This window comes from Silene latifolia, chromosome 11 (assembly GCF_048544455.1).
Source record: "Silene latifolia isolate original U9 population chromosome 11, ASM4854445v1, whole genome shotgun sequence".
Classification (NCBI taxonomy): domain Eukaryota; kingdom Viridiplantae; phylum Streptophyta; class Magnoliopsida; order Caryophyllales; family Caryophyllaceae; genus Silene; species Silene latifolia.
Window position 1 is genome coordinate 55,248,710 of NC_133536.1, and position 16,114 is coordinate 55,264,823.

Here is a 16,114-nt window from a genome sequence, read left to right on the forward strand (position 1 = left end):
TTTCGATTAGCTTAAGGATTATGCTAAAAGGTAGGTTATCCTACTCAGTTTCAATATTGTGTGTGCATATTTGGGTGTCTTTCCTCACTATTGCATTCATTGGTCGGTTGGTATGTATGTGGGGTTGAATTCTTGAATTTGGTCATGTGTTAAATGTTGTTCCTCCACTTGTCATGTATGTTTGTGTTGTATTGGAGGACTTTGGTGGTGATACTTGATTTTGAGGAGACTTAAGACGGTTGGAAAACCGTCTTGCGCTCGGGTCGCCCCTTGGAGCTTCCCACTCCAAGGGGGATGTGCACATTAATGGCTTGAGTCATGAAGGAACTCGTGTGGTTGAGGCACGACGTCTGGCAGGAGATCCGGTTGGCTTCCAGACCCGATACGTCTGGGCGTGTTTCAGTACCTTTGTGTGAGATGTGGTGTTGTGGGCGTGTCCCTAGCACCAGTGGTTGTGGGTATGTCTGGGCGTGTCCCGGTACCGGTATTGTGATTGCATAGTCGAGTCTCATTCACATGATTATGTCGAGTCTACACTTATCGAGTCATGTCTTATGTTTATGTATTGAAACTGGCGTTTGTTGTGTCTTTGTAAATGTCACTTATTTTCGGAGTGGCTTGTGTCGATTCATATGATATTTCCGATCATATGGGGAGCAGTTGCTTACAGGTTAGCTTTAGTTTCTTGCTGGAGACAGGGACGAGCCGTGATGACATTCGAGTCAAGCCTAGTCGATTAGATTAGTTTAGTAGTCATGAGTTGTATAATTCATTTAATTTATTCATTTATGTTTATGTAATCCACTAAATACTTATTTATGTTAATTGTTTCTCAATTGCGACTCCGATTCACAGCCTCGTAAAACTGAGAAGGTAACATCTCCCAATTACCTTGGTCGGGTAAGAAGAGGGTGTTACAAAGTGGTATCAAAGCCTCGATTTTGGAACCTAAGCCAATGAACCAAAATGAACCTAGGTGTGTCTAATAAAATGAACCCGACACGAGTACAACAGGAGATCGGTTTTGGATGAGTGGGCGCCCTCATGTCAAAACTAGTGCCTATTGCCTCGGTTGGTCACTACGTGGGTGATTACAATAAGGGTGAACGATATAGACAATGTTGTGTGATTGCATGAACGATATGGTTGTTGTTAAACTCTTACATGTTATGAATTTCACATGCATATGAATAGATTTACAGGTCATGGCGTTTCTTGGAAAGATCATAAATTCCATTCGTTTGGTGTGTATCATGTGTTTATCTGATGTTTGATAGTGTTATTAATAGTATATAAAATTGCGACTATTTCGGTAAGGTAACCGCGAGTATGGATGTAAGAAGTAAGGGAAGACTAAGGAGGAGCATGAGGAGCACTTGAGGTTGGTGTTACAGACTTTGCGCGACAATCAGTTGTATGCAAAGTTGTGTAAGTGTGAGTTCTGGCTCGAGGAAGTTGCCTTTCTGGGGCATGTGATTTCTAAAGAGGGTGTATCTGTGGATCCTACAAAGATAGAGGCAGTGTCTAAGTGGGAATCACCAAAGAATGTGGCAGAGATCAGGAGTTTCTTGGGTTAGGCAGGGTACTATCGTTGGTTCGTGAAAGACTTCTCAAAGATAGCCAGACCTATGACAGCGTTGATGAGGAAAGAGAACAGGTTTCGATGGGATGAAAGTTGTGAGACGGTGTTCCAAACATTAAAGGAGCGTTTGACCACAGCTCTAGTCTTAGCTTTACCTGAAGGGTGTGAAAACTTTGAGGTATATACAGATGCTTTAAAGAACGGGTTGGGTTATGTGTTGATGCGGAATGGGAAAGTCATTGCCAATGCTTCTAGGCAATTGAAGCCTTATGAGGAGAACTATCCGACACATGATCTAGAGTTGGGTGCAGTTGTGTTTGCTCTCAAGATTTGGAGGCACTATCTTTATGGGGCGACCTTTAAGGTATTTTCAAATCACAAGAGTCTCAAGTATATCTTTACTCAAAAGGAGCTGAACGTGAAACAGAGGAGGTGGATGGAGCTTATAGGCGACTATGACATGGATATCATATATCATGAAGGGAAAGCAAACATTGTGGCTGATGCGTTGAGCAGGAAGAGTGTGTATTCTCTATGCACAACTATGTCCTTGATGAGGTTGAGAGATGAGGTGGGAAAGATGGGAATACATCTGCTACAGAAAGGAGATGCTAGAGGGGATTATTTGACAGTGGAGCCGGATCTTTATGACGATATTCGCAGGAAGAAGGCTCTTGATTCTAAGATTTAGGAGTGGAGAGCTGGAGTAGAGAAGGGGACAGTGTCTCGGTTCTCTATTCATTCAGATGGGAGTGTTCGGTTTGATGGGAGATGGTGTGTGCCTAGAGATGAGGAGTTGAAAAGATGATCATGATAGAGGCTCATTACACACCGTATTCAGTACATCGAGGTGGTGATAAGATGTATAAAGATTTGAAGAAGACTTTCTGGTGAAAAGGGAAACAGCTGAGTTCGTGGCTCGATGTTTGACATGTCAGAGGGTTAAGGGAGAGCAGCGATGACCACAAGGTAAGATTCAGTCTCTTGAGGTACCTGAGTGAAAGTGGGAGTCTATCTCCATGGACTTTATAGTGTGTTTACCGAGGAGCCAGCAGGGTAATAACATGATATGGGTGATAGTTGACCGTTTGACTAAGTCAGCTCACTTTATTCTAATGAAAGATACATGGAGTAAGGTTCAGTTGGCTAATGGGTACAGGAAGCATGTGGTAAGGTTACATAGAGTCCCTATGGACATTGTGTCAGATCGAGATGCGAGGTTTATTTCTCGATTTTGGCAAGAGTTGTAGGAGATGCTGGGAACTACCTTGAAGATGGGTACTGCTTTTCATCCTGCAATAGATGGACAGACAGAGTGAATTATCAAGACTTTGGAGGATATGTTGCGAGCTTGTGTGATGGAGTTTGGTGGTAGTTGGAAAGATAGATTGGATTTGATCGAGTTTTCTTACAACAACAGCTACCACACGAGTATTGGGATGACTCCGTTTGAGGCTTTGTATGGGAGGAGGTGTAGGAGTCTGATTTGCTGGAATGATAAAGCTGAGGCAGTGGGTTTAGGACCACAGATGGTACAGGAGATGATAGACCAAGTGAAAGTGATTCGTCAAAAGATGAAAGCGGCCCAGGATCGACAAAAGAGCTATGCGGACTTGCACCATCGGGACATCGAGTTTCAGGTTGAGGATAAGGTTCTTCTGAAAGTATCACCGATGCGAGGGGTGATGAGATTTGGTAAGAAAGGGAAGCTGAGCCAGAAGTTCATTGGACCGTATGAGATTTTGGATCGTGTGGGAGAGGTTGCTTATCGGTTAGCTTTACCAAAAACTTTGGACCGTGTTCATAATGTGTTCCATGTGTCTCAGTTACGGAAGTATGTGAGTGATCCTTCCCATGTGTTAGAGGTGGAGAACATCGAGTTGGATGAATCTTTGTCTTATCTTGAGGTGCCAAAACAGATTCTTGATCGCAAGGTTCGGAAAACTGGGTCCGGGGAAACGGTGTTGCTCAAGGTTCTACGGTCTAATCATGAGGTTGAGTAAGCTACTTGGGAGGCGGAAGAGGCTATGAGGGAGCGGTATCCGTCTCTTTTTGATCAGGTATGTGTGGTTACGGGAACGTAACCATGTTTCTTTAGGGAGGTAGGAGATGATCGCATAAGGTTTTGGTGGGGTTTTATGCTAGTTTTTGTATAGTTAGTAGTTGTTGTGAGTCGGTTTGAGTTGTGGTTGGGGTTTTGTCTTGATTTTTTGTCGCGTTGTTGTGTCTTGGTTGAGTTAGTGTGTTTTTTTTTTAGTATGGGTTTGAACTTCAGGGACAAAGTTCATTTTTAAGGTGGGAAGACTGTAATACTACGGTTTTCTGTACTGTTGGGTACTCTATCGAGTAAAGCTTACTCTGTCGTGTAAGTGAGTTTTAGTTACAAACCAGTTTACTGTCTGACGGTACTCGATCAAGTGGGTGTCACTCGATCGAGTAGGGGCACTCGATCGAGTAAGTGACTTACTCGACCGAGTAAGTCGGTTTTACGGGTTGTTTCCGCCGGGTTTTGATAGCAACGTGAAAATGTTTAAAAGTTATTTTACCAATTCTTTTTACTTTTTCACTATTTCTAAATACTTTACACAAGAGAAAAGCTACGTATCATTCCCTTCTCTCATTGCTATCTAATCCTAGGGCTAGAGTCGTCGGATCGTTGAGTTCTTTACGCCATTGAGACCGTCCCATCGTGGGTAAGATTCTAGTATGATTTTTATGTCATTTCATTGATATTAGTTGAAACTCTAATTGGGTATTTTGGAGGTTTTGGGAGTATTGTGATTGTTAGATAGTAATTGTATGATTGTGTGATTATAAGAGGTGATTTCGTAGAAGAACGGTTTTGAATAGCTGATTGTGACGATCTTGGTGATTGCTTTTCCAGGTAGGGTTTCCCTACTCGGTTATTGATTACATTGTATTTGATGGTTGTTAATGTTGAAGATCTATATCATATTGGTGTTGGTAATTGTTGTTGTATAGTTGGTTGGTTGTGTTTGTCTGTGGTTCGCGAGGTGCGTCCTCGACTGAGTGGAGTCACTTGCGGGAGTGACTTCACGCCCTTGATTCGCCCCTTGTGGTTCCCGTCACAAGGGGGATGTGCACATTAAGGAACTTGGGTTTTCGCTCGGTGTTGATGAGCGGGGCTTAGGTGGGAACAGCTGCGGTCCCCCACTGGCGGTGAGGATTACTGATTGTGGTCGTAATCTGGCAGGGCTAGACCTTCTGGCTAGTCAGGTGGTTGGAGATGTGACGGAGTTGGGTGATTGTATGTACTGTTGATATTGTTGTATCTTATATTGTGTAATCAGTAACTGACCCCGTTTAATTGTTTTAAAAACTATGGTGATCCATTCGGAGATGGTGAGCAGTTCTTGAGCAGGTATGAGATGGATGCGCATGGGATTGCTGGGATTGAGTCACCACGTGTCACTTAGAGTCTTCCGCTGTGTTGATGAACTTATATTTCTTTTTAGTTGGTTTTGGTATCTTGGAACAGTTGTATTACTTTGCAGTTTTGGGATTTTGGTTATGTAATCACTTAAACTAATTTATCTAAAGTATGTTCTTTTATGGTCAATTTGATATACATTGCCTCGGGTAACCGAGATGGTAGCACTTCCATGCATTAGGTGGTCTTGGTAAGGCACCTTGGTGTATGGGGGTGTCACAAAAAAATATTCTATTTTTCTTTAAAATAATTAACCGAATTTTATTAAAGATTTTACTTAATTTTTTTCGGTTATTCTTTCATAAAATATGACTTGTATTTTATTCATTTAAAATCTATCTTTTGTTATTTTATGAAAAAATCTAGATTTGAAGTGTGCATCAAGAAACACGCGAGAAACCCTACTTCGAAAGGTTTATGGTGTTTACTCGTGTGTGCCTCATTATAAATGCACATCTAAAATTCAAACCTATACACACTACTTATACGAAGTTTCTTGATTAAATTGATATTTTGCAAAAATCATTCCCGCTGCTTTAAGCTCTGTTCTTAATCGTTCATTTTGCAAATTGCTTTTGAAAGTTGAAGTCTTTAAACTACGTACTTTTCATGTCAAAAGTTTAGCTTTTAAAAAGTGCATAGTTTTGCAATCCTCTTCTAGATATTGATTGCATTTTTAAGATTCGACTGTATTTCATATTCAAACTTTGTAAGCTTAACACCTTATGCATCGTAGGCTTAACATCCTACAAGCACGAAGGCTTAACATCCTTCACAAATCGAGAGCTTTACATCTCTCACACATCGAAGGCTTAAAATCCTTCTTTAGCATGATTAGGGTTACTCGTGGGGGTTAGTTGTTTATTGTACGCTAGATCGGATTAGGCGCTCGTGATAAACAATTAATAAAAAAGGGTGGACGTAGGCTTTTCAATTGGGCCAAAGCACGTTAAAATATCGTGTGTTATTTATCATTTTCGTACCGTTTGTTTTATATTGATATCAAGTCGTTTGCACAATCATTATATACTTCATACATTCAAACTTAACTCATAAGTCACGAATTAAAAGTACATTACTATCTTCGAGAAATTTGAAAAACGGTACATACTCTATTCACCCCCTCCCCTCCCCCCTCTCTAAAGTATATTTGTTGGACAGTTGAACTCTATAGTCAATTATTATATGAAGATGATAATACTACTAGAATGTTAAGTGAAATCAACCGTCATCTCTCTCTCTCTAAGATAGTAGAGAGAGAAACTCTCTAAAATTAAAAACCCCAAAACAAAACCTTCATTTCCTGTGTACCACCATAGCCGCCTCCCACCCATCTTACTCATCTCCTACCTCACATCCTTTCGCCGGAGATGTGTCTGTTCTTAGGTTAATCTCCGGCGAACCAACCTTCTACCTTCGGGTAATTTTTAAACCAATTTAGGTCCTCTTGTCTCTCCGGAATGAAGATCTGATTCAGGTTTACCAATTTCCGTCCTTCTTTGTTTGATCGTCACCCCGGACTTACTCCTTATTCATGTGCATGTTTGCTGGTCACACATTTGGCTTTGGGTTTCCTTCCATCGTCCCTTTGTCTTTTCTTCCGTCACTGCCTGTTCCGATTTGTCATCGTCAGAGCCTTTATCAGGGAGGTGTTCCCCTTTCCCTCCCCCCTCCACCACCTCATCTAGTATGCTTTCTCTTTTGTGTCAGATCGTGTTCTCTGTGTCGGTCGTGCGGTTTTTATGGTGATTTAAGGGTGCTTCTGTCCCTGGATGGTCGTACATGTACCTAATTGGTGTTCGCCCCTTCCCTCACCCCTTCCCCCCACCGATTGGTCTTTGCATGTTGACTTCCAGGTGTCAACGATCCTTGCATGTCGTTTTTCTGGTCTTGTGTGGCAGTCTTGGATTCGTTGGTCTGATTTTGGTTTTGGTTGGTCTGTCCTTGTTATGTAGGCGTCACAAGTTTTGACTGGAATCTTGGTGTTCTCGATATAGTTGGGTGTCTTTTGAAATTGAAGTCTTTGGTACAAAGTGGGCTCCTTATCCACGGTTGTTAGTTGCTCTAAATTGGTTCTATGTGTTATCCAACGTGGAAGTGTTGGTTTGAATTGTGTCGTTGTGGATTTATTTATGGTGTTGGGAGGTTTGGTTACGATGGTTCTCCGCCAAATTTAATGTCGTTGTATTTTAATTTCCAGTATGTTATGGTCGTCCAAATAGTCTTCTGTTTTATATTTAGTCAAATAAATGGTTTATTTTGGGAGGTGATGTCGATACTGTGTGCAAGTTGTGTTGGATTTACCACTTGTCTGGTTTTTGTGGTAATGGCAAGAGGATTGGTTGTGTGGTGTCCTCGATTCTCGTTCATTTACTGGCTTGACTTCTTGGATGGTTGGTCATTTGACAGGTGTGCGTTCTTCAAGATGTAGTTGGAGATTTATCTCTACCGGATGCGGGTTATATTGCCTTGTTTTCCACCTTTTCTTTCTATGTTTTAGTAACGTAAATGCATCTTGTTATCGGCACTCATCAGGCCAGCTACCTCAATTGACTTTCGAAGCTCATTGCCTTGTGGACGCCGTCAGTGCGGAACCTCGTGCCCAAGCTACCAAACTCCACCAATACGTTCGGGTTACTTGGCACTATCGTCTCATCTTTCTCTTAGAAGGAATTTGCAATTTTATGTTTTATAATGTAGTTACTATAAATGGCTTTTTTGTACATAATAGTTCCAAGAAGGATAGAATTTTGGAAGAAGGCCAGGGTTATTTTATCTATCCAACTTAAAAAAAAAAATTGTTAAGTGAAATCTATAATCAACCATTAAACAACATAGCAAAAAGAGTTTGTTAACTTCATCTACTGTTGAGAGACACATGCTTCAACTTCAAATGGACTCTCATCATCTTTTATGGGCATTGATTAATCAACATTTACACTTTGTTGTCCCTCGACCTAACACATCGTCTTATCCAATCTGATACTTTACCTACAAATATGTTTAATCTTCTTATAAGGGCAAGATAAGGGACTGAACTTTCAGTTTTTTTACAGTTAAGGGATCAAACTTTTAAATTGTTCCGTTAAGAACCTCAAAGGCCTTTCCGTTAGTATTGATGTTAGTTCTAGGTTTGCCGGTTTATGGAATCATAAATAAAAGACTAAAATCCAACAAGGGCAACAATATAAGCTCATACAAAAATAAAAATCACAGTGTTGTAATTTGTAGCAAAACAATCATGCTCTGTTTTTTCGTCGTTGCGGCAAATCTTTGTTCGTACGGTGTAAGTTATATAGAGCACGGTAGGTTCCGATAAATTATGTGGAGTCTTAGTACGTTAATAGAGAGTATAGTAGGAAAGTTTCAGGCTGTTTCGTTACGGTTGTTCCGATGTCGTAATTGTTTAGTGGGTCTGGGTTACTAATGAAGCAGGATGTTCGTGCTTGTGCTGTGCTTGTACATTTACATATACACACACATATTTGTCTTGGTCCATCTAGTCGGTTGCATTTGATGAATTCAATGCTTTCCGGTCTAAGATTTTCATTGTTGATGTGGTTGCTTTAGGTTGCTAAAAAGAGAGGAACTCAATGGCAAACAATTAATCCATCACTACTAGTTCTTCATAAGATCTAGGGGGAATACGCATTAGAAATCTATGAGTGAAAAAGACAAATTAAATTTATCAAGCAAACTGGATAAGGGAAGGATAAAATTAGCTAGTCAATTGGCTTTTCATGCAAATTAAACGGTTAAACCCAAAAGTAACGGCAGTGTTAACGGAAGAATTTAAAAGTTTGATCCCTTAACGGTAAAAAAACTAAAAGTTCAGTCCCTTATCTTACCCTTATCTCAGAGGCCTTGTGATCTAGAAATTGACATATTGAGTAATTCGTTTATTGAAGTCAGATGATGGAAATCTCAAATTGAGAGTAGTATGCATTGTCTTCTTTTCCTTTTCCTACGCTTATTGCTCAAGAAGTAAGGAAGGTAACTGCCTCTCGTTTTATCTATTTCTATTTACAGTTTTACTAAAATATTTGTACTGGACTAATAGGTTTTATTGGGTTTGTCTTATGCTATAGGACGGTCCTATAGGGTAGAGGTGGCAAATGGGTCAATCGGGTCAGGTATGGGTCAAGTCAGTTTGGGTCAGGTCATTTCGGGTCTGTCATACATTTCGGGTGGGCTGGGTCATTTTGGGTCATTTTGATGCATGCAACATTAATTTGACTTAGTACTTGTTGTTTCGGGTCATTTTGAGTCACTTTAAGCATTTTGAATCGGGTCAATTATGGGTCGGGTCATCTCGAATCGGGTCAACATTGGGTCAATCATATACGGGTTAAGCAAGTTTGGCTCACTTTCGATCTCGGGTCAGGCTTATCGGGTCGGGTCATTTGAGTCGGGTAAATTTTGCCTAGGGGAGTAGTTGAAAGAAAAAGCGACGAAACTAAGAAATGGGCCACCAAACAAAAACGAAAAGTTCCGTGGGTGTAAAAAAGCCCAAAACAAAGTGAGAAAAACACAAAACCCTACCCACTCCATTTTGATTCAGTTGGAGCTTAAAACCCTTTGACATACGCATTTCTCAAACACTCTCCTGCAGCCGCCATTGACACAATTACACAACACAAGTAAGTTTCTCCCTCTTTCCCTAATTCTTCAGCCGTTGACATACGCGTTTGATTAAGTGTTGCGGTTGTCTATTTAGTAATAATGTGCTTTCTTATCATTTGTTTTTCTGGCTTATTTCTTATTACGCTTTTTGTTCTTGAGATTTGATATGTTGTTTGCATGTTTGCTGTTAATAATGGATTACATAGTGTTTATATTATTTAGACTGCTTCAGAATTATCGATACACGGAGACGGTGGGGATTTGGGAAAATTGATACGGAATACTCCGTACGTGTTTATGGAGATTGGTGGAAGATTAGTGAGTATTTTGTACGGGAATTTTTGTAATCCTAAATGGATCAGGATGTGCGCATCATAGGATATAGCTATTGCTACCGCGAGACAGCTAAAACTGTTGCAGCTCAGATTGCGATTAGAATACAGATGCTCATTTTGTAGCTAGATTGTGTTTCTCCGGAGGATAACTGAGAATTTTCGGCAGTGGGTCTCCTTCTTAACGAAGATGTATCCGAGTTAATCATAATACAATTTCCTCTCAGAAAAACCCAAGTCAACTAGTAAATTCACTACCTGTAGGCTGGGGATTCTCTCTCTTTGTCGGATGCTCTTGCTTACTGTTAGAGAAACTAGAGGAAATTTTCAATTTTACTGTTTACATTCTCGTCTATTGTTTTACTGAACTTTAAACCTTTTGTGAACTATTCCTCGTTCTACGCCTATGGCTATTTTTTTTCTCAAAAATGTTATTCTGGATGTTTTTTTGTTTTGTTTTGGTGATATTACACTTTAGTTCCTCAGAGTGAAAGTAGCTCAAACACAATCTCTAAGTAGGATTAGTGCAATCTATTTACTAAGAAAAGCCTCTTTAGACTAAGTGCACGAAAATGAAAATGCTCAAAAAATAGAGGCCTCTCAATCTTTCTTGTATTTACAGTTACTTTTAATGTTTCTATGACGAATTGAGACCTCTAATTGGAATCCTAGACTAGATACTTCTCCTTTTTCCCTCTACTGTCTTGTAAATCTGGGCGTTGAGTATAATTTATTATGTGATGATTAATATACCATTTTAAATTATGGTGGTCGAGTGTTCATGCAAGTTAGGATGAAACTCTCATAAGGTTTCCTCTGGAGACAAGCTATATGTGTAAGTAACACCAGTTAAGGCACTGCGGTAATGTTGTTGTTCATGATGATCAATATACCAGGAGTACCCTGTACTTGGTCTTTTTGGTGATCCATACGTGTGCAACATGAAGAATAGATGTCTGATTTACTAGTGAATATATAGTGCTGTGGTGTTGTTAAGTACTAATTTTTTTTATTTTTTTTTTTGTCCAGAAATGGTTGAGGAAGCTACCAAAGCAGTTATTGTTCCAGAGTCTGTTCTAAAGAAGCAGAAGAGGGAAGAGGAATGGGCCTTAGCAAAGAAGCAGGAAGTGGAAGCCCAGAAGAAGAAGAACCGTGAGAACAGGAAGCTGTTGTTCAAGAAAGCCCAGCAATATGCTAAGGAGTACCAAGAGGAGGTTTGTGCTTTTTTAAGGCTTTGTACTTAGATGATGGCGCTGTTATTATTTAGTTCCTAACTTCGACATTTGTGTTTTCAGGAAAAGTTGGCAATCAGTTTGAGGAGGGAAGCCAAGCTGAAGGGAGGCTTTTATGTCGAGCCTGAGGCTAAGCTATTGTTCATCATTCGTATCAGAGGGTTCGTATAGAGCTTGTTTTCACAATTTTGTCTCTCTTTCAGCGTATTTGAGAGTAATTACTGATGGTTATAGGTTTCATGTGCAGTATCAACGCCATGCACCCCAAGACAAGGAAGATAATGCAGCTTCTTCGTTTGAGACAGGTGTTATTTTGAATCTTTGATCGCTCATTGTTAAGCTTTGGCTTTTCTCTTTCTCTTCTTCATCATTGTTTTTGTTATAATTCTCTGTCAATGCAGATCTTCAATGGTGTATTCCTCAAGGTTAACAAAGCCACCTTGAACATGTTGCATAGGGTTGAGCCCTATGTAACCTACGGGTAAATTTCTTTACTTTTTTTTGGACCCAGTTATGGAATCTTAGTTCTTATTTGTTTTACTCATCAAAACATTGTCCTTTAAAATAGGTACCCTAACTTGAAGAGTGTCAAGGAGCTGATCTACAAAAGGGGTTTTGGAAAGGTTGACAAACAGAGGATTCCTTTGACTGACAATTCCATAATTGATCAGGTAGTTAACCCTTTGCCTGCAGCTATATTCTTGTAACCTAAATCACGTTAAATTTCCGCCACGTAACGCAAAATTTCTTTGATATGCATCTGCATTTGTCAGTGTCTTTGCACACATCTCAACATATCTATCTGGTTCACACGGACTGCTTGTTTGTGGCACAACAGATGAAATTTTTGTTTGCTTGATCTTAATTTTCATTTGCAATAGAGCTAAAGAATTACATTTTGACTTTGGAATATATGATGTCTTCTGTGATAAAGGAAAGGACCCAATAGACTAAGTACTACATGATCTATGCCAATTTTACATGGTCTGGCGTTTGTTTCAGCTTTAGGAACGGGTTTACGTTCGCCGGAAACAGTCCATTCTGAACCCGGTTTCAGTCATTTAAGCTGATAAAAATAATTAAATTTGTCAAATGACCATTGGTTGTTTTAGGCAGCATATCTAGTATATCTAGCCATGTCCAAAGGAAGGATACAATAACAATTGTGTTTTCACATGGTGAATAATTTACTGACTAGTTGCGTTTTCACATGGTAAAGGTACTGGGAAAGCATGGCATAATCTGCGTAGAGGATCTTATCCATGAAATAATAACGGTAGGACCTCACTTCAAGCAAGCCAATAACTTCCTATGGCCATTCCAGTTGTCCGCACCAAATGGTGGTCTTCAGAAGAAGAGGAACCACTTTGTTGAAGGTGGTGATGCTGGCAACAGGGAAAACTTCATCAATGAGCTCATCAGGAGAATGAACTAGATGTTGGTCTTCTAGGTCTTTCCCTTTATCTTAGAATCTTCTTAATTAATTAAACAGTTTTAAAACAAGTTTTGGATCGAGTTCAGTGTTGTTGGACATCAAGTTCGGCTTTTGTTGAAATCTATGGCGCGCGACATGCTAGCATTGACTTGCAGTTAATTTTACTCATATGCTGTACTTCATATCTGTAGCATGATTTCCGTTATTGCCATGATATAATAAACCAACGGACATCCAAGTATAACACAACCTACACTATACGTTAAATTAACTCGATAATTTGCACCATATAGTAATATGCAGTAATAGTTGCACTAGTTTTGCTCTAGTTAGATGCGCCATAACATGCAGTATAGAGCTGCACACTAAAGCTGCGCAGAGTTGCTATGTAGCGAGTAATATTCTTTCACTCGTTAAGTATTTGTATCTTGGACGACTAAAGAAATTTAGAAATCCCGTATTCAGTATGCCACAGTAGATGCAACGGTGGTACTATGGAAGTGTCTACGAATCACCTGTCACACAATGAGCTGATCCCGTTGCCTAATTGCTGATGTACAAAAATTACACAAAGCTGAGCATCCGAGTAAAGAACGTGCACCGAGTTACCTTAGCAGAGGTGATAGTTGATTTGGCTTTCAACGTGAGTCGTTGGGTCCGATTTGGATTTCAACATTTTCTAGGGTTTGCTAGTGGATACTCCTTGTTTTGTTCTTTGCGTTACTGTTCTGGTTGATCAATCATCAATCATCAATGAAGGTAAAGCTAGCAAATCCGACCCGACAGAACTCGAAAGTTTAGCAACCTTAAATCAACTTGACCCATTTGCCATTTGAAATCCGATACAATCCGATGATCAGTTACCTGAACCCGACTCGATCCGACATGGACATTATTCGATATTGACTTGATAAGATTGACCTGACAATTATTAAGCTTAATATTGATCAAATGAAAATGATTTATTGTTTAGTTTTATACGTTCGACTTAATAACAAAGTCAATAAACCAAGTAATGGTTGAAAACTAAATTTATTGGTGAAAAACTGAAACAATCCATAAAGTAATTAGTTTCAATAATGACCGGACCCGATAGAGAATTGACCGAACTGAATTCAACTTGGTAAGCTACGCCCGTGTAACCCTGAACTCTATATTGCCCGACATGGCTTGACGTGCCAAACCCTACTCGACTGCCACCTCTAAATGGTATAGGAATGATTGATTGATATCTGAGAAAGGGGAAAGATGGCTTAGATATAGGTGACGAGTAAGTGGAATTGTTGGGTTTGTGCCTTGATTCTGTTATTCGCCGCTTCGAACGATTATGCGGGGGTTCTCCGTATCTGTTGTTGGGCTAGGTCTGTTTTGGGCCTTTATTAGGTCATTCTGTATTAGGTCTTAGAGAGTATTATATAAACTCTCTAAGCCTCTACCTAGGAGTCATGCTTATCATACCATCTGAATCTGTAATCTTAAAACTCCTCACATATCAATAAAACTCTCTACCTACTGCCCTGTGGACGTAGCTCACACACCGTTAGTGAACCACATAAATCTGTGCGTTTGTCTCTTTATTGTTCTTTATTTGTTCTTTCTTACTTCCGTTACAACAAACTGGTATTAGAGCCTTCGGGTTCCTCACCAGCGAGAAAGATGTCGGCTATGAACATAAAGATCGATCGCTTTACTGGGAGAAACAGTTTTAGTTTATGGCAGATCAAGATGCGGGCTCTGTTAAAGCAGCAAGGGTTGTGTGCGCCGCTTTCAGAAAAGAAGACTAAAGGCGCAACTGCTGTTACTGCCGCTGAGATGGCCAGTCGGGAAGAGAAGGCACATTCAACGATTATGTTGTGTCTTGCTGATGATATCATCATTGAAATCGCGGAAGAAACTATCGCCGCCGGTCTGTGGAAAAAGCTTGAGAGTCTTTATATGACCAAGTCTTTGACCAATAAGTTGCTTCTGAAGCAACGTCTGTTCAGTCTGAGAATGCAGGAAGGTACGCCTCTTCGAGATCATTTAGATCAGTTAAAGACAATTTTACTAGAACTGCGTAATATTGATGTTAAGGTAGAAGATGAGGATATCACGTTAATTCTGTTAGTTTCTTTACCATTGTCGTATGAGAATTTCGTAAAGTCTTTTATTGCGGGTAAAGATACTGTGTCTCTAGAAGATGTTAAGTCGTCTCTTCATACTAGAGAACTGCGCCATAAGGCGGCTGGTATAGGTACAGACAATCAGGCTGCAGGGTTAGTAGCCAGCGGGGGTTATGGTCAGGGAAATTCGGGGAAGAAACAACATAATAAGCCTTCTTATTCGGGTTCTTCTAATTATGCTGGTACTTCTGGTACCTATGTTTCTAAGGGTCCTAAATCTACTGATGTTTGAAACTACTGTAAAGGGAAGGGGCATTGGAAATTCGATTGCCCCAAGAAAGATAAACAGAACAAGTCTGGTAATGCTAATGCTGGTGTAGCAAATGCAGATTCCAAGGAAAATGATTATGCTTTAGTTACTGATAGGGTCACGCATCATACTGATGTGTGGATTCTAGATTATGGAGCATCTTACCATATATGTCCGCACAGAGAGTGATTTACAGCTTATGAACAGGTAGATGGAGGCAATATTTCTATGGCCAACAGTGCTGTTTGCAGGATAGTTAGAATCGACTCAGTCAGGGTAAGGACACATGATGGTAAATTCTGCACATTGAATGAAGTTAGACATGTTCCACTGATGACAAAGAATCTGATCTCCTTAAGTACGTTAGACAGTAAGGGTTTCAGTTTTCAAGGTGTAGGTGGAGTTCTGAACGTCTGTAAAGTTCGAATGTGGTTCTGAGGGGTATCAAGCATGGTACTCTATATTATCTTCAGGGATCTACTCTGTCAGGTTCTGTTACTGTTGCATCCTCAGATGTTGATAAAGAATATTTCACTAAGTTGTGGCATATGAGGTTTGGTCATATGAGTAAAATGGGGATGCAGACTCTGTCAAAAGAAGATCTTCTGTGTGGTCACAAGGTCAAGAATATAGATTTCTGTGAACATTGTGTATTTGGGAAGCTACATCGCAACAACTTTCCTAAAGCAGTGCATAGGACCAAGGGCACACTTGATTACATCCATTCTGATTGTTGGGGTCCTTCTAAGGTGGAGTCTTTGGGAGGTCACAAGTATTTTAGGTCAATTAATGATGATTATTCAAGGAAGACTTTGATTTATTTGATGAAGCACAAAAACGAAGCCTTCACTCACTTTAAGCAGTGGAAGACATTAATGGAGAATCAAACTGGGAAGAAGGTCAAGAGGATGCGAACTGATAACGGCCTAGAGTTTTGTTGTTCTAAGTTCGACGAGTTCTGCAAGAATGAAGGGAGTGCTAGACATCGCACAGTCCGAGGTACACCTCAATAAAATGGTGTAGCAAAGCGAATGAACTAGACACTTC

The 16,114-nt window shown here is 40.0% G+C and overlaps 1 protein-coding gene and 1 long non-coding RNA gene across 2 annotated transcripts; both read left to right on the plus strand.

The window, feature by feature from the left end:
* The first annotated feature begins 6,138 nt into the window (after positions 1-6,138).
* On the plus strand, positions 6,139-7,844 carry LOC141611657 (uncharacterized). Its single transcript, XR_012528683.1, has 2 exons — positions 6,139-6,510; positions 7,443-7,844. It is a non-coding gene; the product is annotated as an uncharacterized LOC141611657 (long non-coding RNA).
* A 1,734-nt stretch (positions 7,845-9,578) lies between these two features.
* Positions 9,579-12,837, plus strand: LOC141611658 (large ribosomal subunit protein uL30y-like). Its single transcript, XM_074430243.1, has 7 exons — positions 9,579-9,673; positions 11,018-11,202; positions 11,284-11,381; positions 11,468-11,525; positions 11,622-11,701; positions 11,789-11,891; positions 12,440-12,837. Exons 2-7 carry the CDS (start codon positions 11,020-11,022, stop codon positions 12,653-12,655), a joined length of 738 nt encoding a protein of 245 aa, XP_074286344.1. The 5' UTR covers positions 9,579-9,673; positions 11,018-11,019; the 3' UTR covers positions 12,656-12,837.
* The last annotated feature ends 3,277 nt before the right edge of the window (positions 12,838-16,114 follow it).

Coding starts and splice junctions, on each gene's coding strand:
- LOC141611658 (XM_074430243.1), top strand. CDS start 11,020: ATGGTTGAGGAAGCTACCAAAGCAGTTATTGTTCCAGAGTCTGTTCTA. Junction 11,203..11,283: donor CTAAGGAGTACCAAGAGGAG/GTTTGTGCTTTT, acceptor TTGTGTTTTCAG/GAAAAGTTGGCAATCAGTTT. Junction 11,702..11,788: donor GAGCCCTATGTAACCTACGG/GTAAATTTCTTT, acceptor CCTTTAAAATAG/GTACCCTAACTTGAAGAGTG.